Here is a 23,235-nt window from a genome sequence, read left to right on the forward strand (position 1 = left end):
TGCAGTAGTGAGAAGAGGGGAAAGAGTAGAACAAGGAGTTTGATCTGTAACTGACTGTGAACAATTAATTGAGATAACTCATTGCCTTTGGACCAGCCTCTGGAGTTAAAAAAGTTCATTTTTAACTCCAGTGCAGTCAAAATGGTTTTTGTTTGAAAGCCTTCTTGAAGACAGCTAATGCATTATTAGTATCTTAACATTAATGTTAATTTAGAAAATTAATTAAATGAGATCCTCCATTATGCACAAGGAATGTAAAATAAGAGACAAGAATTCTAAATGAAATGTACATCCAGTTAAGTGAGAAATTTTATGAACTCAGAAATGACTCCTTCCTTCAGTATTACCTGCTCTCAAAAGTTTTTGGTCTTAGGACCCCTTTAAAACCCTTAAGAATTGAGAGCCCCAAAGAGCTTCTCTTATTTGGGTGAAATCTATCAGTATTGCCCTGTTCAAAGTTAAAACAAATTTTAAAACCATTAATTTGCTTAACAATAACAAATATGTTTTAACATACCGTATTTTTATGAAAACCATTTTTCAAAATTAAAAAGCTACAGTAGACAGCACTCTTGCTTTACAGTTGTGCAACTCTTTAACGTGTGGTTCTGTAGATCTGCTGTGGCATTTAGCTGCTTTAGTGTCCTCTCATTCGGCCTTTGGAGAACTCTCCAGTACTCTGGCAAGAAAGAGGGGGAGAGTGGGGAAGGCAACTAATGGCATTTGTACTCTTGGGAAAACAGATTCGACTTCATAGACCCTTGAAAGGGTCCTAGGAGCCTCAGGCCACACTTTGAGGGCTGCTGATCTGTGCTGGACTGGCCAGGAAGTAATATATTAAGGGAGAGTTCAGTAGATTCTGCTTTTGAAATTTTTACAAAACTATTCCACATTTATGCATAAAGTGTTTTCTTTTACGTTCTCATGAGTGATAATATATGTGGTTCAGTACCGATCTGTACTTCAGAGGCTGCCTTGAGGACGTGTAGCTGTGTAGTGATGAGAAGAGTCTGTCTTACCGTTGGGGGTAGCCATTGACGGCTGACAGGTGTTCGCCTGCCGTGTCCTGATGGATGTCCTTTTGTTTTGTCTGCATATAGAGTTTCATGGGCACCTAAGGAGTAGTGTTGCTGTTCTTATGCCTGTGTTCTAAAAGAAAGAAATTACCAGTTATTGTGATAGCTGCAGTCTAGTGATCTTTGATTTCTGATGTTAAAGGTACACGTCAAGGTTAGTAGGGCCCAAATTTGATCTTTAGCTCTTTAATTCTGTGTGTTTGCCACGTGGATGTTATTGTGGATTGTTTTTTAACCAAAACTATTGTTTGTTTACCCACTCCCATTTCCCCCAAGTTAAAAAAACAGTTTCTAGGAAAATAAACCTTACAAGTTAAAGGGAAAAAAATTCAGCATGCATGCTCCAAGAAGAAAAACAACTTTAATGACTACTGTGATTTCCAAGAGGATGTTTTGAATGATAGCCTAAATTTAATAATGCTCTGAGCAGTTACCTCATGTAATGCATGTCTGAGTAACTAAGGAATTTCTGTTTTACTGTTGAGATTGTTCAACAATTTTGGTTATCTTTGAGCAGAGTTATCTTGGACACCAATGGGTTATGTTGTTCGGCAGACATTATCTACAGAACTGTCACCAGCCCCTAAAAATGTTACTTCCATGATAAACTTAAAGACCATTGCTTCATCAGCAGATCCTAAAAATGTTAGTATATCATCCTCTGAAGTTTTATCTTCGGATCCTTCCTGCAAGAAAGAGAAACACATTGTTCATCCTGCCAAAAAGGTATGTATCACTAGAGACACATAGTAAGATGGTGGTTGCCAGGGCCTGGGGGAGCAGGAAATGAGAAGTTATTTATTAACGGGGACAGAGTTTCAGTTTTTGCAAAAGGAAGAGTTCTGGAGATGGATGGTGGTGATGGTTGCACAATGTGAGTGTACTCAATGCCACTGGACTATACACTTAAAAATAGTTAAGGTGGTAAGTTTTATGTTATATGTATTATACTACAGTAAAAAAAGATTGGAAAAATGAAGGTGTGCATCACATTTTGATTATGTAGATCTGTGCACTAGATGTTCTCTTTTTGCCCTCAGACCCTAACTGTGAAAGTGTTTTTGTTCTATACTGTAGTCACTAGTCTGAGTCTGTTATACTAGCATCTTGAAAAAGGAGTAGATTGTCAGTCAAGGAATGCAAGTGATAGCTTTTACGTATGAAAGAGAATATACATTTTAGACCTATGGTCTTAAAATATCTGTGAACCATTTTGAATTCTTTAAAGATGTGCTGGCTTCAGTTTATACTCCGGTGTGTAAAGTTGCTGCTGCTTTTTCCCCTAGTCTTTTGTTGAATTTAAATGGCTTTTACCAGTACTAGAATACTGGTAGCAAATTATTATAATTGAATTCCACATTTTGTGATCATCTGGTTTACATTAATGATTTTTGGTTAATTGCAATTTATTTAGTTATAAGGTAGCCTTTCAGAATAGATTTTTTCCCCTTAAATAATTTTAAGTTGCATTTGTATCAATTCCTAGATCTGTTTCTTCAGGAGCTTTTTTTTTTAAACTGGTATAGATATTGTCCTTGATTTTCATTGCATAAGGATACATTATTTTAGGTTGAAATGTGGTCATATTTAGTGCAATGGTTTCCTGTCTTTTTGAGTGTGAGGATACTTTTTGATATCCAAAATGTCATTAGCCCATTCCACATAAGTGGTAGCTATGCATTTATGATCTGTTAGTGACAATTACAGCAAAGGCAGATGTGTGCTTAATTCCTGGTGGCACGTATTTGAGAAGAGTAGGACACATAGGTGAGAGACCTTCGCTTTTGCGCACACACTGAACTTGGGTCTCTGTGGAGTCCTCCTGCCTGTCTCTGGGGCTCTTCCAGGTGGCTGGGGACAGACAGGACAACAGTCCACTGTCTAGCTGCCTGGTCACTCACTGAGCCAGTTTAACATTCTAATAGTTAACAGATTTTTATTTTCCCAGAATCTTTTTAAAAATTATTTTCTTAAATATAGGTGTAATAAAAATTCATTTTAGAAAAATTCTAAAATAAAGATAAGAACATTATAAGGATCTAATTATGGAAAAGGTCCTCTGTCCAACCCCTCAGGGAAACCTGCACTAACAATCTCACATATGTCCTGCCTCAGGCTCATGAAAAGATAAATGAGTAGAGAGGGATTTCAGTTGTTTTGTTTTTTTAAAACAAAATACAAGCATTCTATACACATTACTCTTAAAACTTGCCTTTTTCACTTAACAAAATATGGACAGTCCCTCCAGCTTAGTACATAAACATTCTTTTTAATAGCAGCTGAGGCTTTTACTTCTGAATGGTAATTTCCCACTGAGGATAAAGCAGGTCCCAGAACATACAAAGTTCCTTGCCCTTTAAGACCCCGCGTTCTAGTCGGGAGAGACTAGCTATGCAGACAGATCCAGAACATACCAGATAGTGATGAGTGCTGTAACAAGAAAACCAAGCAAAGTCAGAGGCTAGAGAGTGAGGGCCAGATAGACATGAAGGAGCAGTCCGAGCTTACCCAAATTCAGGTGTTAGTGTTCAGTGCAAAGGTCCGGGGGCCAAAGCACATTTGACCTGAAGAGGGGCCAGGGGCTCAAGGGCCTGTAGGAGTGATGAGGTCACATTCAGCAGGTCTGGGATGGGCTCAGACATGTGATTGGAAGGCTCCGCAGGTGATCTGCTGTGCCGACGGCCGTGCTGTGCAGAGCAGGAACTGCTGCGCTGTGCTGGCAGAGGTGGCCACCAGCACTTGCGAGGGAGGTCAGGCTGGTGTCAGCAGAACCGTTAACAACATGACCTCCTCAAGCAGGAAACTAGGTTCTGTTCAAAACCACCAGTTTTCAAAAGGAATTAGGCTTGTTATTATTATTTTAATAGATATTTTTTTCCCCTTCAGAATTATACTACTGAGTGCTGGCTCTTTAGAAAATGGGGAATGAAGAGCCTAATTCCGAATAAAATTGTGATTATACAATTTTTTATTTTAATTTTGCTGACACATGGTATTAAATATTCTATTGAATGCCCTAAAACCTGCCAATTTTTGCTGTTTTTTGTTCTAGTCCAAAGCATCACAAGGTGGCAACCTTGAACAAAATGAAGCCTCAAGAAAGAATAAGAAAAAGAAAGAAAAGTCTAAATCAAAATATGAAATCCTCACAGTTCAAGAGCCACCAAGGATTGAAGTACATTTATGTTTATTACTCATGTTGTATGATATAATAAATGGGCTTTCTTAATAGAAACGTGGGTTCATACTGGTTTCCTAAGTGAATATCTCCAACTTTTTTTTGGTGATCATTTCTTAGTGCTAGAGAAAACAGTGGCCACCCACTCTCCTCACCTCTTGTTTGGCTTCCAGCTGTCTCAGAGCAGGCACTCAGTGAATGCTGGAATGAATGAATGGTCTGAGGACAAAACTGCTTGGATCGGAGTTTAATACTTTGTGTGCCATATTACTAATATTTCCCCTTGGTACCTGTTTTTTTCCTTGCTTTAGAATGTTGGCTTTTGCAGGGCCTCCTTTTCTATCCAGAAATCTTATTATAAAGTGGTTTACTATAGAGAAAAATGTAGAATACTATAGATCCATTGTTGGCCCCAGTGATGAGAATGTCATGAACTTGCAAAAGTGCCCTTTAATTGCTGTCCCATGATACTCCAAGAGTGTTGTGTCCTCTGAGCAGCCAGCCTGGCTTCTGACTGAGTTTCTCATGGGCCTGATTGTTTTCTTCACGTTGCTAAACCAGACCCAGGTGGCCTGGCTGCTATATAAGCAGAAGGCTCTCTGAGGTGCTGCTCGGGTACCCAGCTTGGGGTCAGGCCTAGGGCATTCCCACAAACCTGGGGTGAGAGGTACAGTTCCCAAGGCTTTTGGAACATCCATTTCAGAACAGCTGGGTTACATGTTGAAGACCTACTACCATGGCAGAGCATTATGGTTTGGGCCAATGAATAATTCATATTTCTGCTTCAGGTTTCCCACATAATTCTTTTTTCCAGAGCACCTAAAATACTGACAAATTTACATACAATATTTTAAAATGATTTAAAATTGTTTATAGCAGGCCTCTTGCCTTTGTCCCTATTTACTAGCATGGGTTCAGCACAAATTACATAACGTGAATCTGCTGCATCCAGATCCTATAGTTTCTCTAGTGAAAAACAGAGTCTTTTGAAGAACAGGTGCTTAAACACTCTGATGCCAAGGTGGTCCAAGGTCAGTTCTGTAGACCCCCTCAAGTGTGCCAGGATCCGTGGCACCCTCTCTCTTTTGGGTATGGGTGTATTAGAACTTTGGTCTTTAAATTTAAAGTTAAATAAAGCAGAAGCTCTTATGTGAGAGTTTCACAGCTATTTTGTGTCACCTTTGAGAACCTTTGTGGGATCTTATTAAAGACAGAAAATATAAGCAAGGAAAAGGTTGCATTTGGCATGTTTGCATTCTCATGATTAATAAAGAGCTAAAGGGGTATGTGGTTTACTTAGGATGCCGAGGAGTTTCCCAACCTGGCAGTTGCATCTGAAAGAAGAGACAGAGTAGAGTCACCGAAATTTCAATCTAAACAGCAGCCACAGGTAATTTTTAGATTGAAACCACAATTGCTTTAAGCTTAACTTTTCTTGCTTAACTAAACTCTTGGAAAAAAAACTGCTTTCCAGACTTCTTTGTATACCGAGACAGGTGGTTTTGTTTTGATTCATTCCTTCATGGGAGAACTTCCTCCTTTGTGTTGAAGTAGAATTGCTCTTACGCTATAATGTGTTGTCATTTTGGTAATAAGACTACTGGTAACAGTAGTTGGTAAGTCAGAAAGGAGGGGGACAAAATTGCCTTATGAAACTAATTGAAAGAAAAAGAGTTGATTCAGTTTATTTAGGAAACAGAATTTCTTTGCAAGGCAGTAATGTCTGACAGAAGAAAAATAAGAGAAGCACCAGAATTTTATTCTGTGCAGTCAAAACAGAAGCCAAAGGGGAGGTGATTTCTCCTTGTACCCTCTCCCCTCCCTGTAGATTCAGGAGGGAGCTTGTGATTCATAATTTAGATGGGGAAGTTCCATACTTTTAACCATTTATTCTTTTAACATGTTCACTGTTATTTTGCCTTTTAAAGGAGGGAGATTATTTTCACATTTATGAAAAATAAAATTCTAAACCTTTATGTGAATTAACTTTCAACTCACATGTGACAATGTGCTTACCTTCTTCCATCCCTGCAGCAGGTCTCCTTGCCTGCCTTTGTTATACTGGGTGCCCTGCCCTGACATGAGCCCTCAGCCTGTAGGGTTTTTGGTGTCAGGGAAGAGAGTGGAATGGAGGTGCTGAAGCAAACGGGACACCATGCCTTAGGACGTACCACAGGCTTCCGTGTACACTTGTTTTTAAGAGATGAGGTCTCACTCTGTTTCCCAGACTGGAGTGCAGTAGGCTGATTTTAGCTCACTGTAACCTCACACTCCTGGGCTCAAACCATAGTCCTACCTCAGACTACTGAGTAGCTGGGACTACAGGCGCGTGCCACTCCTTGTACAACTTTTTATACGGCCTCAAAACCCAAATCACAACTATTTCAAAAATAACTTGTTTCAAGTATATCAAACTTTGTGCCTACGTTAGTATTATCTGCTGGGTATGATTTGGGCTTGTATAGACTGCTGGCCGTATCACTGTGATTCCATGGCAGTTTGTTGGTTCGTGGAGGTAGTTAAAAAGAGAATAGTGCTAATGAAGTAATAGTACTAACCAAGTAGCCTCACACTCAGACTTCTGTAGTCAAAGACTTTATATGAGCCCTGGTGTCTTATCTACAGATGTACACTGTTAACTTGTAGTGGAGATATAGACAGAAATGTAGGCAATTTAATATAAATCCAGTGTTCTGAAAGAAGAAGGAAATAAACAACCATGGTGATATTGTCAGATAATGTGAGATTAATCTTTTTTTACTTGAATTTTTTTAATTTTAAGATTTTCATAGTCTCTAAATCTGTTTCATTTTATCTTTAATTACATGAATTTTTTTGTAAAGTGAAAAGCACATTTTGTATAGTACTATAAATAAACTTATGATTTTTGAACTTTTTAGGGTAATTTTAAAAATAGCGTAAAGAAGAGCCAGCTTCCAGTACAGTTGGACTTGGGGGGAATGCTGACAGCACTGGAGAAGCAGCAGCACTCCCAGCATGCAAAACAGTCCTCCAAACCAGTGGTGTTCTCAGGTAAAAGAGTCTTTTCATTTCAGGCAAGTGGTTGAAAGTCTTTTCCAGATAGATTATTTTGTTAATATTTTCTCTTGTAATCAAAAGTTATTTATATATAATCAAAACAGTGTGGTTCTGAAGTAAGCATAGATACAGACCTATGGAGAAGAACTGAGAGTCCAGAAATAAACCCATATATCTATGGCCAACTGATTTTTGACAAAGATGCATAGTCCATGAAAAGAACAAAGAACAGTCTCTTTAAAAGTGATGCTAGAACATCTGGATTTCCATATGCAAAAAAATAAAGTCATACCTCCTACTTTACACCATAAACAAAAATGAACTGAAGGCCAGGCGTGGTGGCTCAGGCCTGTAATTCTAGCATGTTGGGAGGCTGAGGCAGGAGAATTGCTTGAGACTGGGAATTCAAGACCAGCCTGGGTAATGATGGAGACCCTATCTCTACAAAAAATGAAGAGAAAGAAAAATTAACCAGGCATGGTAACATGCACCTGTAGTCCTAGCTGCTTGAGAGACTGGGCCAGGAGGATCGCTTGAGCCCAGGAGTTGTCGGTTGTAGTGAGCTATGATTGTGCCACTGAACTCTAGCCCAGGCCACAGAACCATCCCTTGCAGAAAAAAAAAATGGATCAGTGAGCTAAATACAAGAGCTAAAACTATAAAACTCTTAGGAAAAAAATGGGTAAATCTTCATGACGTGGGATTAGACAGTGGATTTTTAGATGTGGCACCAAAAGCATGGGCAACAAAATAAACATGAATAAACCTTGGACCTCATTAAAATTAAAGACTTTTGTATACCAAAGGACACTGTCAAGAAAGTGACAAGACAGCTTACAGGATGGGCAAATCATATATCTGATCAGAGGTTAATACCCAAATATGTAAGAACTCCTACAATTCAACAACAAAGATAAACAATCCAATTAAAAAATGGGCAAAGGACTTGAAAAGACATTCTCCAAAAAAGACATACAAATGGCCAAACTGCACATGAAAAAATACTCAACATCATTAGTTGTCAGGGAAATGCTAATCAGACCACTTCCCACCTAAAAGGATGACTATAATCAAAAACACATAACAAGTGTTGATGAGAATGTGGAGTAATAAGAACCCTTGTACACTGCTGGTGGGAATGTAAACTGGCAGCCCCTGTGGAAGACAATTTGATGGATGGTTCCTCAAAATGCTGATAAATACAGAGTTACCATGTGACCCAGCAATTCCACTCCTCCATACTTGCTCCTCAAAATTAAAAAACACTCAGACACTTGTACACCAGGGTTTATTGCATTATTCACAATAACCAAAAGGTTGAAACAACCCAAGTGTTCATAATCAACATATAAATGGATAAACATTTGTGGTATATCTGTACAGTGTGATATTCAGCCTTAAAAAAGGAATGAATTCTGTTACATTCTACAACATGAACGAAACTTGAAAACATAATGCTACATGAAGTAGGCCAAACACAGAAACACAAATACTATATGATTCCACATAAATGAAATACCTTGAATAGGCAAATTAATAGAAAGCAGATTAGAGGTTACCAAGGGCTGAGGGGAAGAAGAATGGGGAGTTATTCTTAATGGGGAGAGCAGTGTCAATTTGGGACATGAAAAAGCCTTGGAAATAGTGGTAATGGCTGCATAATATTGTGGATGTAATTTATGCCACTGAATTGCACACTGAAAAACAGTGAAAATAATAAATTTTATGTCATGCATTTTACCACAATTTAAAATTTTTTTAATTATTTAAATATGATTTTAAGAAATAGGTTTTAATAAAAGATGAGGAGTTTTCCACTTGATGTAATGACACTGTATAGCTGAAAATCTCCTTATCTTTCTGAGCACCTGAGTTCCCCAAGATCTCTATCTACTGTGCGGGTTAGAAAGCTGCAGTCCAGACAGGGACTACCTGCCTATGCACAGGGCACCGCTGGGAGCAGAGTCGCGCCGGCACTGGTGTGGCTGTCTCTCTCCTCTGACACATCTCTTAGAGAACCATGTTTCTTCCTTTTGAAGGAGTTTTTTCAAAGCACTACATTAAAAAAAAAAAAAATAGGTACCCAAGGAAATTGGTAAAGAGGCTTTTGTTTATGTTTGATTGGGTTTTGACTTTTGTCTTTGAGGTGCCTGGTAGTTAGTGAAGAGGGAAATATGCCAAGTTTTATGTATTAATCCCAGAAAGGATGAACTCACTCTGTCTCTTTGGGAGGTGGAATTTTTTTTGTCTTGAAAATTTTCCAACATCCAGAAAAGCTAAATAAATTGTACAGTGACCACTCTTGTACAGGTTCCAGGGATACCTTAGGGTTACTGCGTGAAAACCGCTTGGGATGGAATCAAAGAGTTTAATAAGCATGTGATAGGACGTTTTGTTTTGTCTTTGTGTTTTACTTTTTTATTATGGAAAATTTGAAACCTAAAAAATAGAATATGAAGTGTCCGTTGCCCAGATTCATCAATTAACATTTTGCGAGTCTTGTTTGATCTGTTATCCTATTTCTTTTCCCTTAAAGTATTTTAAAGCAATTAATTCACAGGCATCATGTCATTTCACCTATAAACACCTCAGTCTCTATCTCTAATAGGGTTTTTTTTGACTCACCCTGCCATCATCCTACCTAACAGTATTAACAATCATTTCTTTTTAAACAAAAAACAAACTTGTTTTTCTCTATACACATTCACAAACTTTATTTCTAACACCAGTTGTGTGGAGTTTTTTCCCACAACAGTTCTTGCGCAAATATCCCCTGTGCATCCTACAGTGTAACTCGGTTTGACACTGTTCAGAGTTAATGCAGACGCCACAGGTTAAGGGGTTGGTCCCACAAAATTGCCCCCCACTTCAGATGCCAGTTGCAAGTCCAGGTTGTCACCTATGCTTCTGACCAACCAGCTATAAATCGGGGGTTCCCAGGACCCTCTCTTCAGGTTTGAGAATTTGCTGGAATGGTTTTATGGAACTCTTTTTGGAAAATAGTTCACTTATTAGAATGCTGTTTTTTAATAAAAGTATATGACTCAAACAGCCAGGTGGAAGAGGAGTCTCATGGGGTTAAGGTATGGGGAGGGTGTGGAGCTTCCCTGTCCCTCCAGGCTCACCACCCTCTGGGCATCTCCACATGTCCCCCTGCCCCCCAAGTTCTCCAAACCCTGTTATAGGTTTCTATGGAGGTTCTGTTATGTAGGCATGGAGTGTTAAATTGTTAGCCATTAATGATTGTGCAACCTCCAGCTCTTCTCCCCTCCTCAGAGGTGGGGCTGAAGGTTCCAACCCTTTGTCATTTGGTTGGTTTCCCTGGCAGCCAGCACCCAATCCTTAGGCTATCCCTGCCACCTGTCTTCTCATTACCATACAAAAAGGCACCACTTTGGTGATGCCATGGGTTTTAGGAGCTCTGTGCTGGGAAATGGGGGCAGAGACCAAGTATATATTTCTTATTATATCATAATCTAGTATCTGGTCTGTATCAGAATTTTCTTGATTATCTCATTGATTTTGGCAATTTTATTCATGTCAGGATTCGTGGTTTCATATATCACATGTCAGTAATTCTTACATACACCAAAGCTTAAGACTACTGCCTCTTATGTAGGTAGTCTTCCCTAAAAGTTGCCTCTTTTAGCTCGTCTTCTGCTTGGTAAAAGCCTGAGTGCTGTCATTGGGTATTAATGTTTTCAACAGTCTAGGTGCTTTGGTGAAAGTCGATCATCTGTGGGTTAGCTCTGGGCAAAGGCAGCCTTTCCTTAGCAGTTAGCTTTGGGCTTCACTCTGTGGATCACAGCAGAAATTGCCTTAGCCTGAACACTTCAGAGCAGGTGTTTTGACTAACCTATATCACCCTAAGAAACGTCTGGAAAGTGCTCTGCCAAACTCTGATTTTGAAGAATACAGCTTCCTGGGGACCCTGTAGGGAAGTGTCTTGTTGCATGATGTTCTCACCGTACTTCATAGACGTATTTGGTGTTGAGTAGTTGAAAATTGAGGAGAGGTTGCCACTTTCAGTGACAATAGCTCTCACACTATTAGTATTAAATCATAACTAGCAGGGAAGTTATGTTAAATCATACTAGAGGGCAGAGTCAACAATGTTTAGGTCACTTCTGGAGGTAGGATTTTATCATTATTATGTGTTGGAACAGAAAAGGGAGCTAAAGCAGAGACTAGTTTTATACCATTCAGATGTTTTATGCAAACCTTTTTTTTTTTTTTTTTTGAGACAGAGTGTGAGAGTGAGCGCCGTGGCGTCAGCCTAGCTCACAGCAACCTCCAATTCCTGGGCTTAAGCGATCCTCCTGCCTCAGCCTCCCGAGTAGCTGGGACTACAGGCATGCGCCACCATGCCCGGCTAATTTTTTCTATATATATCTTTAGTTGTCCAGATAATTTCTTTCTATTTTTAGTAGAGACGGGGTCTCGCTCTTGCTCAGGCTGGTCTCGAACTCCTGACCTCGAGCGATCCTCCCGCCTCGGCCTCCCAGAGTGCTAGGATTACAGGCGTGAGCCACCGCGCCCGGTCTATGCAAACCTTTTAGATGGAGTCTACATGAAAGAAGCAGTTTAGCCAAGATGGAGGGTTCTCAATCAGAACAGATTTTTGAATAGTTCAAGGTAGTTGGTGAGGCTGGGATTTTGATGGTATGGAGATGACATTTTGGCCAGAGATTCCAAGAATGCCCAAATCCTGATGTGCCCATCATCTTCCCTTCTGAGCTCACTAATGGAACCATCCTTACAAGGAAAAGTAAAAATTAACAAAATAGAATGCAGGGCTTTTCATTTTTAGCTGGGCCAGTGCCACATACCCCTAGTCAGGGCTTTCTAGCTGGAACACAGCTTAACTCAAAGGCTTCCTAGGGGTGTTTTGTCTGTTCCCGGGCCCAATTCAGGTCTTCCCAACTGGTTGGCCAGTTAATGAGGAGGAGAGGCATGCTCACCAGCAGCATAGGGAACAGTCTGTAAGGTGTGTCTTTTCTAGATAGCAGATGGTCCTGTCTTTCTTTATTAATCCAGTCTGACAATCTGCCTTTTGAGTGGGATATTTTGTCCATTTGTATTCAATATAATTGTTCATATGGTTGGATTTATTATATCTGCTGTTTCACTATTTTTTTCTGTTTGTCTCATGTCATTTGTTCCTTTCTTCCTCCTTTGCTGCCTGTTGTATTAAATATTCTCGAACTACCCTTTTGATTCCTTTGTTGATTTTTTTTTTTTTTTTTACTTTGAAAAATTATCTTCTTAGTGGTTGCTCCAGGGATTACAATATATGTCTTAGTTTATGTATTGGAGAAACTTTACTATATCTCCATTTTTTTTTCTTCCCCATTTGTGCTGTTGTTAACATATGTTACATCTAAATATGTTAAGAAAACAAATAATGCAGTGTTACAATTATTACTTTACACAGTCATATCTTTTAAAGAAGTTAAGAGAAGAAATGAAGGGGAAATTTTATATTTACCAGTTTTGTGTTTATAATTTTTGCTTTTTTTTTTTTTTTGAGACATAGTCTTGCTCTGTTGCCCTGGGTAGAGTGCAGTGACACCATCATCGCTCACTGCAACCTCAAACTCCTAGGCTCAAGCCATCCTCCTGCCTCAGCCTCCTGAGTAGCTGAGACTATAGGCACACGCCATGATGCCTGGCTAATTTTTCTGCTTTTAATAGAGATAGGGGTCTGGCTTTTGCTCAGACTGATCTTTAATTCCTGAGCTCAAGTGATCCTCCTGCCTCGGCCTCCCAGAGATTCTAGGGTTACAGGCATGAGCCACCGTGGCCAGCCGATTTTTCCTGTTCTTTATTCCTCTGGATTCACTTGCCATCTGGTGTCCCTTTTGTTAGTATTTCTTCTGAAAGATTTCCTTTAGTATTGTTGACACAAGCTCTACTAGCAACAAATTCTCTCAGTCTTTATCTGGGACCATCTTTATTTTGCATTCATTTTTTGAAGGATAGTTTTGCAGGATGTAGAATTCTTGGTTTATCTTTTTTTCAGGTCTTTGAATGTTATTCTATTGCCCCTGGCCTCTTGTTCCTGATGAGAAGTCAGATACTGTTACTCTGCTTTATGTGATGAGTTGTTTTTCTCAGACCGTGTTCCATGTTTTCTGTTTTGACCTTCAGTAGTTTGTGATGTGTATAGGTATGGATCTATGTTTATCCTACCTGGCTGTGGTAGTGGTTTTTAGCTCTCTGTGGATTAATGGTTTCATCAAATTTGGGAAGTTTAGGGCCATTATTTTGAAAATTCTTGTCTTTTTCTCTCTCCTTCTGGGACTCCCATTGTATTTATTTGTATGCTTGATGTTATCCTACAGGTCTCTCAGGCTCTGTCCATATTTTTCAGTATTTTTTTGTATCTTTTCTTTAAGTTGGATCATTTCTATTGATTTACCTTCAAGTTCACTGATTTTTCTACCATCAAATCTCTGCTGAGCCCCTCTTTATATTAATAATTTCTATTTATTGAAATCTACATTCATTTCTGTTCTAATGATTGCCTTGACGTATTTGTCTGCTAAGTCTCACATCTGGAGGCACTCAAAGATAGTTTCTGTTAACTGCTATTTTTCTTGAGTGTGGTTCACCCTTTCTTTTTTTTAATATCTCAAATTTGTATTGAATACTGAATATTTTGGAGCAACTCTGGATTCTGATTTCTTCCCTTGGAGAGGAGTGATGGTGATTTTTTTTTTTTTCAAGTAACTTGTGTGATCTATTAATAAATCTGAAGTCTGCCTTCCCCGTAATGTGCAGCTGCTGATGTCTCTTGTTATGTTGTTTGTTTGTTCTCATTTTTTGCCTGCCTTTCCAGGGGTCACCCTGTGTCTGCACAGCAGAGATGGGTCAGAGGCCATGCGCAAGCCTCCACTTTTTATTGATAGCTCTGTGTGAGCTAGGGATGCACTCAGGCCTCAGGCCAAATTCAAGTTTGCCTTGTGCTCAGTCTCCCTTGGGCTTGGTCGTGGACTCCACCGTTGGCTGGGTTGCATGGGTGGCTGGAAATTGCTTTTGCTGGGCACTCTGCATGCACCCTGTGGCCAGGCAGGATGTGTGGAATGCCCATCCTTACAGTGAGTCTTCCCTGGACTCCTCCCTGTAAGTCCCTGCTGGTCTGCTGGTCCATTACTTGTCCACATAAGATGGCAACCTTAGGCTGGCCTCGCAGCCTCGCCCTCCTTGTTTGCCACAGTCACCACTTTAAATGACCACACTCAATCTAGCAAGCCTCTTTTGGCAGATCTAGGGCAAGAAGTGGCCTAGGAGGCCGGCAGAGTCATCTTGGGTAACTTGTACAAGTTAAATGTTCCGCATGGAAGCAGGGAATTGGACAGATGAGATTTAATGGGCATACCTGATTGACAAAACACCAATTATTTAAAAAACATTCTGAAATTAAAGGAGGTTGGATAAAATACATTTGGAAAAATATTGATGGTTGTTGAAGCTGGACAGTGGGGCTCAGGGGGGTTTGTTGTTTACCATTCTCCTCTCTTTGGTATATGTTTGGAAATTTTCCTAATTAACAAGTAGGGGGAAAAGTATACAAAAATTAACTATTTCCTTTAAACAGTGACTGAGGTATGGAGTCGAGCAGAACAAGAGAATTAAATTGAAATATTCAGTGGTAATCACAGTAATTCATTGACTGTGTAGAGGGATTGCTCCCAGCTGCCCATGGTGGGATTTGGGAAAACATGTTATATCTAGAAACTCAAGAGACTCAACTGGAAATATTGTGGGTGTCTTATAAGGGCCTTGTAAGATATTAATAGATAGAAGATACACGTACAGAAACCAGGAGCCAGCGTTTGCAAAGGCAGTGCCAACTGAAACGGTGGCAGAGAGGGACTTGTTCACAACCATAATAGTGAGTAGCAACCACCTTAGAACTGTCCTTAGTCAAAAATGAAATCCCCAAAATGAATAGACTTTGCTGAGAAACACAGGAGATTTGATTACATGGATAGGAAGGTAGGTCTTCCTAAGTTTTTGATACTTTCTGGGACTCCATCCAAGAGATACTAAATTTCATTAGAATCACTGCCAGTGAAAAGAATGTGTGAGAGATTGTTTCATGAAGATGAGAAGGGTTGTGGGGACAGGCCAGGGGGGTCATGGGGGACTCCTTCAGATACCCTGAGACAGCCCCAGGTGAGCCGTGGCCGGAGAGCTGGGCAGGGCCACTGGGAGGTGACCTCGAGGCATTTGTCCCTCTGTGTTTCAGTCGGAGCGGTGCCAGTTCTTTCCAAAGAAGTCTCGTCAGGGGAGAGGGGCCGGCGCTTCAGTCAGGTGAAGACACCGCACAACCCCTTGGACTCCAGTGCCCCACTGATGAAGAAAGGGAAGCAGAGGGAGGTCCCCAAGGCCAAGAAGCCAACCTCACTGAAGAAGGTGTGCACACAGTTTCACATGTCTATGGGCACTTTTTCTGGCTCTTAGAATTTGTAGATTGTAAAGTTTATGTTACTCCAACATGTCATCCCAGGATGTGTTAATGATTCTCAAACCATCGGTGCCTCACCCTTCTGGCCTGACATGATGGAGCGTGCGAAGCAGGGAAGGCTTCAGTTACCTGAGAAAGGAGAAAATCTTTTCTTTCTTTTTTATTTTTAACTTTGCAATGACACAGACCGAAAACCAGAAATGGAGGGAGTTGCATTTTCCTTCTTCACATGTTCCACCCTCGTCACACCGTCACTGATTAGAGTCAGTGAACCGGGCACGCTTCCGTGGACAGTCGCACGTGCGCCTGTGGTTAATTCTCACAGCAGCCCGGCGGTGTACGTGCTTGGGTGACCGCTGAGTGGCAGAACTGGCTTCAAGGCCCAGTTCTCTGCCATGTGTCTGCTCTGCACACCTGGGAGCAATGTGCCGCTCTAGGCCGGGTGAGGGTTGGGCCGGCCTCCGGGACGGGAGTGTGTGGCCACTCTCAGGGTACACAGGCAAATTGCCAACATGTTGAACTTGGGCAGTTTATTTTGCAGAAGAGCTTATCATCTCTTAAGTACAAGTATTTAGATGTTTTAATCATTGATTTTATTTCGAAGATTATTTTGAAAGAACGGCAAGAGAGAAAGCAGCAGCGTCTCCAGGATAATGCCGTGAGCCCAGCGCTCATCAGTGACAAAGGGCAAGATGAAGAAAGCGGTGGCGATGACCAGGCCCCCGAGCAGGTGGACCCCTCAGGTACCAACTCCTGTTTGCACCTAAAAGAGTACTTCTGACTGGGGCCATCATGAAAAGGATCAGCTGTGCTAAGCAGCCTGTCCGGGACAGTCCTTGCACCTTTGTGCTGTCAGCAGTCAGGTGCTGTGGGCAGTGTTGCGCGTGTGTCTTGGAGGGCACAGGCCCTCGCTCCTGTCGGCCGTTGCTGGGGGCAGGTTTCTTTGGTAGCTCCTGCTCAGCGGGTTGCCCAGCGTTCTGCTGGTTACACTCCTGGGGATGTTGCAGGTGCTCCTGTCCCCGCCGGCCCATGGGCAACTGTCTTTTGTGTTTGCCATCCCAGTGGGTGTGGTGTGCATTTTTAAATTCCTTCACTTGGCTATCTGATACTTGGCTTGAATTTTGGTGGTCTGTAGAGCTAACCAGGTGGGGAAACTAAAAAATAAATTTGGCCACTGAATTGCACACCTAAAAATGGTAAAATGGTAAATGTTATGTGTATTTTACCACAATAAAAATTATTAGCAAGTAAACGTTGGAGGGGAGGCACACATGCAGGCCCATCAGAATGCTGGTGTGACTGCGCCCTTCCCGAGGCGTCCCCATCTGTTTTCATTGTCCTCTGTAAACTCCTGCATAGTGTTGTCCGTGCAGGCTCTGGTGGCATCAGTGCGACTGCCCTAGGCAGCCCTTCAGTGTGTGCATGGGGCCCTGCAGAGGCCATAGGATGACTTTTTCCTCTGTGAAGGTCCAGTGCGGACAGATGAATTGGTCTCCTCCACTTCTGCAGTCGAGGGCAAGTCAGAAGAGCCACCAGGCGCAGAGCTCCAGAGGGATGCCGAGGCCAGCCACCTTGCTCCTGACCATGCTGCCTTCCTCAAGATCCACAGCCGCAGATTCAGGGAGTGAGTGAGCCCCTGCCTGCCAGGGACTGTGGGAAAGCAGGGGCGCCTGGTTTTGATTTGGCCTTGATTGCTCCCACCTTTACCGTGCTGGGTGCCATAAACCCGTGCGGTTGGGCCACACTGCACTTTAACCCTCATGGTTGGAAGTGGCCAAGCACCTCGTTCTGCGTGTGTGTTCAGGGAGAGCCTGATCATTGTATCTGTGTCTGCTCCCACGGAGGTTTCTGTCCTGATGACGGTGGAAGAAGCGCCTTTAGTCCGGGTTCGAGGTTTGGGAAATGAGTGGGGAGGTGATGGCACATGACGTAGGTCCCCCTTGGTGGTTTAATTTTTATGTAATTTCTTAGGGGCAGGATTCTTTTAACCTTGTTTCCTTGTTCTGCCTTCTCTCGTTCCCACTTTTTTTCCACAATAGTCTCTCCAGGTGTTTGTTTTCATGATGGGGAGATGCACAGGGAAGTGGCTGAGACAGGGACCTGTGACAAACTGTGGCAGAGGGTGTGGCTCAGAGATTTTTGTCCCTTGCAATTTGGAGTGGGGGAAGGTGCCCCAATATTTACCTTTCATAAAATGGAATCAGTGAGGAATTCGGTTGTGATTGGTGTTACGCGTTGCAGTGTGACTTCTCGTCTGATGCTGTCTGTCTCTCCTCCCTGAGGTTGGGTGGGAGCAGTGCCACAGGGTCGTGGCCAGTGGCAGAGTTCCTGATGTTTGGCGTTTCTTTCAGTTACTGCAGCCAGATGCTTAGTAAGGAAGTGGACGCTTGTGTTACAGACCTGCTCAAAGAACTTGTCCGTTTCCAAGATCGTATGTATCAGAAAGATCCAGTCAAGGCCAAGACCAAACGCCGACTTGTACTGGGGCTGAGGGAAGTTCTCAAACACCTGAAGCTCAAAAAGTTGAAATGTGTCATCATTTCTCCCAACTGTGAGAAGATACAGTCGAAAGGTAATGGCTCTGTGACGCGTGGGCCCCGTGCACCAGTGCTTAGTACGCTGCCCTCGTGGCCGGCCACATGCTAGGGCAGGCCGTGCCGCAGGCCTTGGCACCTCATTTTCTTTTCTGTTTTTGTTTTTTAATTGAGTAATTGTTTCCAAGCACACTGACCAGTGAATGCCTTACTTTCTGTAATGCAGGAGGGTCATGTGGTCTTGGACAACGGGTTTCCAGCCAACAACCCACGCAGGCCTCTGACAGAGGGCATGATGTCCTTCCGTTGTGCAGAGTGCTCTGGAACTGAGGATGGTCACTGGTCACATACCATGAAGTGCTGTGCCTGGCAGCCAAGCAACACCTACCTAGGACACTTGTCTACTTCACATTTAGTTGTTCTGTCTGTGGTTAACTGATCTGTTCACTCGTTACAGAGGTGGGTTTGTCTGAATACTTGGCCATTTAACTTCAGCTGGATGGTATACTTTGTTTGTCAGCTATGATGTGCTAGGTGAGATGACATTGAACTCTCCTCTGTGACATCTTGTTTATCCCACACTTGTGCCATCTTGGCTCCCAGAGAACTTGCCTGTCGATGCAGTGTCTTCCCCGGATTGAGTAATAGAAGAGCTGAGAGGAACAGAACACCATTGCTCACAGACACCCGTCCTACATGTCGTCTGGGCTGGGATCAGTCACAAGCTCTTCCCTAGCCCATTCCTCTCTCCTGCGGTGTAAAATTCAACTTGGCCAGGGTTGTACTTGGAGGTGATGAGTCCAGATCCTGGGGCTGAGCCCCTAGAGATGATCTTTTGCAGCTGCCATTTCACATCTGAAGCCTGGAGGTTTCCTGACATACCTGAAGCCCCCCCCTTCCAGCCAAGGAGCACCAGCCGGGCCGCTGCATGCCCAGCCCGGCAGCTTGTCCCTGTCCTAGCTCTGTACAGGTCCAGTGTCAGTGCTGACCAGAATGTGACAGAGATCTCAGTGACCTGCCTTATCTGGTGGTATGTCTGGCAGTGCCCAGAGGCCTTTCTGGGTCACTGGAGAAAATAGGCCACACGCTTCCCTGGCTGTTTCTGTCTGCATTGTACATGCACACAGCTAACAGGGTCAAGGAGGCCTACGGAGCTTATTAAGCGAAAAGTCAGGCCTGGGCTCCCTGCCTTCCCTAGAGACTGTTTTTTTGGTCAGCTCCTAGCCAAATTGGGAGATATTTTTCTCCGCATCTCCAAATAAGAGGCTCATGGGCTGCTGCTTAATGTTTTTTTCAGTTTTAAGTATTTATTTGGCAACTTCCTGATAGAGGAAACGGGCTTTACTTTCATTTATCCTAATCTATAGTTTGGCTTATCATTCTTGTTTTGTGGTGCTTGCTTAATTTTCTGTATACCTAACATTACTCAAACCCCATGCCCTTGGCCAGCTGCCTCAGTCTCCCCTCAGACAGTTGGATACATCAGGCATTCTGTAGTTTCGTCTGCTCAAGAAACCCTCATTTCTGGCTCTCTGTACCCCGGGGATGCCCTTGGCTCTCACCCTGCCCTTGTCAAGGTGTTCTTCTTGTAGTGCCCCCTTGTTTTGCTGGAGTACATCCTCCAGTGGTTTATGATAAAAAAGTGCATGGGAGGCATGTTTTAGAGATCTTGCTTGAAATCCAGAGTCTCTGATTCTTGGTCCTTTGTGATCTTTTTTTTTTTTTTTTTAAATTTTTCCCTCCTTTTTGGGAGTTTGTTGGAACTTCCTTGTTCCTGGGGTTCCAGGATGTGAGGCAGTTTGCATCCAGTGCCCTTGGCTCTGGGATGTGTTGTTGAATTTTTGCTTTGAATTCTCTCCTCCAGTCCCTGCCAGCTCCTCCTGCAACCTCATCAGTGCTTGGGCTTTCTGGACTGGTGTCCTCTTATTGGTTTTTCTTTGCTTTGCTTTTCTTTCTTTTGGTTTCATTTTCTTTTAGCACACCTCAACTATATCTTCTAAACTTTTTCACTGAATTTTTTGCTTCTTACATTTTTAATTTCCGAAAGCTATTTTTGTTTGCTAAAGATTCCTTTTTTATGACATTGCTGTTGCCTCATGAATGTATTACCTCTCTGAGAATTTTAATGATGCCAAATTCCCCTCCCTGCATAGCCTCTGTTTCCTCCAAGTTGTTTTCTCTGTTTGCTTTGGTCTCTCCATGGTGGAAGCTTTTCACACATGTCTGGTGGCCCCTTAGTTATCTGCTCCTATTTAAGAGCTGCACTCGAAATCTGTATGCATGGCTGGCGTTCAAGGCCGTGAGCAGCATTGTGGGGTGGTGGTTCTCAAACTGCAGCCTGCATCAGAATCACCCAGAGGGCTGGTGAGAACAGATTCCAGAGTTTCTGCTTGAGTAGGTCCAGTGGGCCCAAGAGTTTGCACCTCCAGTTGGTTCCCGGGCGATGCTGCCACTCTGAGTAGTGCACTCTGAGAAATTCTGCTGTAGGATGCTGTTGTGTGGCTGCTGTCGTGTCAGAAGTGCCCCGGGGGTGTCTCTGTCTCCCCTTGGGCTGGTCACATCCCCAGGGAAGACTTAGCACCTCCTGTTTGGAGGGACAGGCCTGGCTCTTGGCCTTTACCCTGCAAACTTGTCCTCTTGCCAGCCTTAGAGGTGGTGTGTCATGTCCAGCACACTTGTGACCTGCCTCACCAGAGGGCTGCGGCCAGCAGGCTGGACACCGCGTCGCCTGTTCACCAGTGTCCAGCTGGCTGTCCCGACCTGCAGTTTGCCCTCACGCTGCCAGTTCCTGTGCTTTGTGGGATTCTGGGGTCCAGGTTTGGCTATTCCAGGCTTTTCTTTACTGTTGCCTTAGGTCTCCTAGCTCAGTTGTCCATTTGCATTTCAACTTTCAAAACTTTGCTGTTGTCTCTCACGTTTTCCTGTGGATTCATGTCTTAGAAGCCACCAGAGCAGGAGGCTAGGTTTGTCCTTGTCAGCATCGTGAGCATTTGTTATGCATGTTAAATGTATTTGTTTAATTACTGGTTCCTACATTTTTTTTTTTTTTGCTTTGAGGCATAAGGAACTTGATTATATATCTTGTAAATATTTTGTCAGTTGGGTAAGATAGGCAGCCAATGGCTTGCGGTCCTTTTAAATTAGTATTACAGCCTTGAATTATGTTAAAGTACGGTACTTGCTCAGAATGGCATTTTACCTCATAATTCTGAACTTTTAAGTGGAAATTACTTATCTGAGCCAAGCATCTTGCTTATTTGACCTGAGCTCTCTTGTGGTGCTTCAGTAAGTCAGCTGTAGAGTGTGCAACTCTCATCTCTTGCTAATGACAGTGGGTTGGAGGTTGTTCGAGCAAAACAGTCTAGACTTGCATTGCTTGTATGAGGGGTACCGAGGTTCAGTGATGTGCCAGGGGGACCCCATGACTCAACATATAGTGGCACTCGTGGCTGCGATTGATTCCGGTGAAAGCATGCAGAGCAAGCAACGAGAAAGGCACGGGGGCTGGAGTCTAGGGGAGGAAGCCAAGCAGAAGCTTCCGAACGTCCCTCCCTATGGAGTCGCACAGGACGTGCTTAATTCCCCAGCAGTGAGCTGTGACAGCCCGTGGGAAGTGCTGTCTACCAGGCATGCTCATTAGAGACTCTGCCCAGGGTTTTCCTGGGGTCCAGTCACACAGGCACCCTCTGCCTAGCACATAGCTAAGTTTCAGACTCCAGAAGGAGAGCAGGTGTTGAGCATAAACCACAGTGTTTGCACACAGTTGAGGCACAGAGCCACTCTTGTCAGTTAGGGTGGTGGGAACCCTCCTGAAATCCAAGTTCACAAGCCTCAGCCAAGGGCCAGGCTGACATGCAGACCTTCAGAGGACCGTGGCCAGGCCTGCTGTGCTAGGTTTTGCCTGTACACTGCTTAGATAACATTTGTGATTCATTCCTAGGGGCTGGGTTGGGTGGACACTGGGCTGAGACCCTCAAGTGAGAGACACACATCCAGTGTTAGGGTGGCTTCGTCAGTCTCTCCTGAGAAGTTGAAAATATCTCATTGTAATTATACTTGAGGAACACTCACCTCACCCCACCTCTGCCCTGTCTCCCCCTTCTCCCAGCCTGTCCAGAATTGCTGTTTTTCTTCAGAGTTTATATCCCAGGAGGTTGCCGCCTCATCACTTCCCATATATTTCTGGTAGATCGGGGACAGGGAATAGGCAGAAATAAGGGCCGTGGGCCTCCGAATCCCATCCAGCCAGATGCAGAATGAGGTCTAGGTCCCACAGGGTGGTAGGATGTGCATTAGAGAAGTGCCTCTCTTGAAGATGGAGATGATCAGTATGTGATTAGGTACCATGTGATACTTTAATAATTGTGAACAGTTGTTGTTTCTTACAATCGTTTTGTGAGGATGTGTGCATATCTTGTAGGTTAAATACCTGGTGTGAGCGGGCAGCTGCATCGTGAACTTGAACACGTGAGCCCTGCCGCCCTCCATGTAACCTTCCTCCCTACTGAACCGCACCACCCTGTCGAGTTTTTATCAGCATTTCGCTAACGAGGGAGGGTCACCATCAGGCGCTTGGGATTTCCTGGGAACTGTTAGCTTGTATTTGTTGCCCATGTGTCTTTCAGGATGGTCATCTTCTTTTGATTGATTTGTACCTTTTTATAAGTGAGCCCTTCGGATAAGAGTTGCACATATTTTTCCGGCTTGTCATTCGGCCATTTTTAAAAAAATCTTTTTGGCCATATAGAAATTTTAGGTGTTCAGGAGTGGAAAGAAAAAAAAAAAAAGAAAGAAATTTTAGTTGTTGTATATATAGTTATTTTTTATTTTTTATATATTTTTTATTGCGTCTAGGTGTTATGTCATTTCTCAGCCTTCCCATGCCAGTGTTGTTGCAGATTTGTTCTTAAACTTTTGTTTATTTCCTGGTCCTTC

The 23,235-nt window shown here is 42.9% G+C and overlaps 1 protein-coding gene across 10 annotated transcripts in view; it reads left to right on the top strand.

Moving 5' to 3' along the window:
- SECISBP2 (SECIS binding protein 2) overlaps positions 1 to 23,235 on the top strand; it is a 41,573-nt gene that overhangs the window by 14,946 nt on the left and 3,392 nt on the right. For 2 of the 10 annotated variants that reach the window (XM_045562356.1, XM_045562366.1), the window contains exons 7-14: positions 1,594 to 1,802; positions 4,129 to 4,251; positions 5,555 to 5,644; positions 7,155 to 7,287; positions 15,548 to 15,714; positions 16,371 to 16,509; positions 17,234 to 17,390; positions 18,118 to 18,338. In XM_045562356.1, coding sequence (XP_045418312.1) covers positions 1,594 to 1,802; positions 4,129 to 4,251; positions 5,555 to 5,644; positions 7,155 to 7,287; positions 15,548 to 15,714; positions 16,371 to 16,509; positions 17,234 to 17,390; positions 18,118 to 18,338 — 1,239 coding nt within the window. Of the gene's footprint in view, positions 1 to 2; positions 1,803 to 4,128; positions 4,252 to 5,554; positions 5,645 to 7,154; positions 7,288 to 15,547; positions 15,715 to 16,370; positions 16,510 to 17,233; positions 17,391 to 18,117; positions 18,339 to 23,235 lie in introns of those variants that run through there. The other 8 variants (XM_045562365.1, XM_045562357.1, XM_045562359.1 and 5 more) reach the window with 8 other exon arrangements.

Source organism: Lemur catta, chromosome 10 (assembly GCF_020740605.2).
Source record: "Lemur catta isolate mLemCat1 chromosome 10, mLemCat1.pri, whole genome shotgun sequence".
Lineage (NCBI taxonomy): Eukaryota > Metazoa > Chordata > Mammalia > Primates > Lemuridae > Lemur > Lemur catta.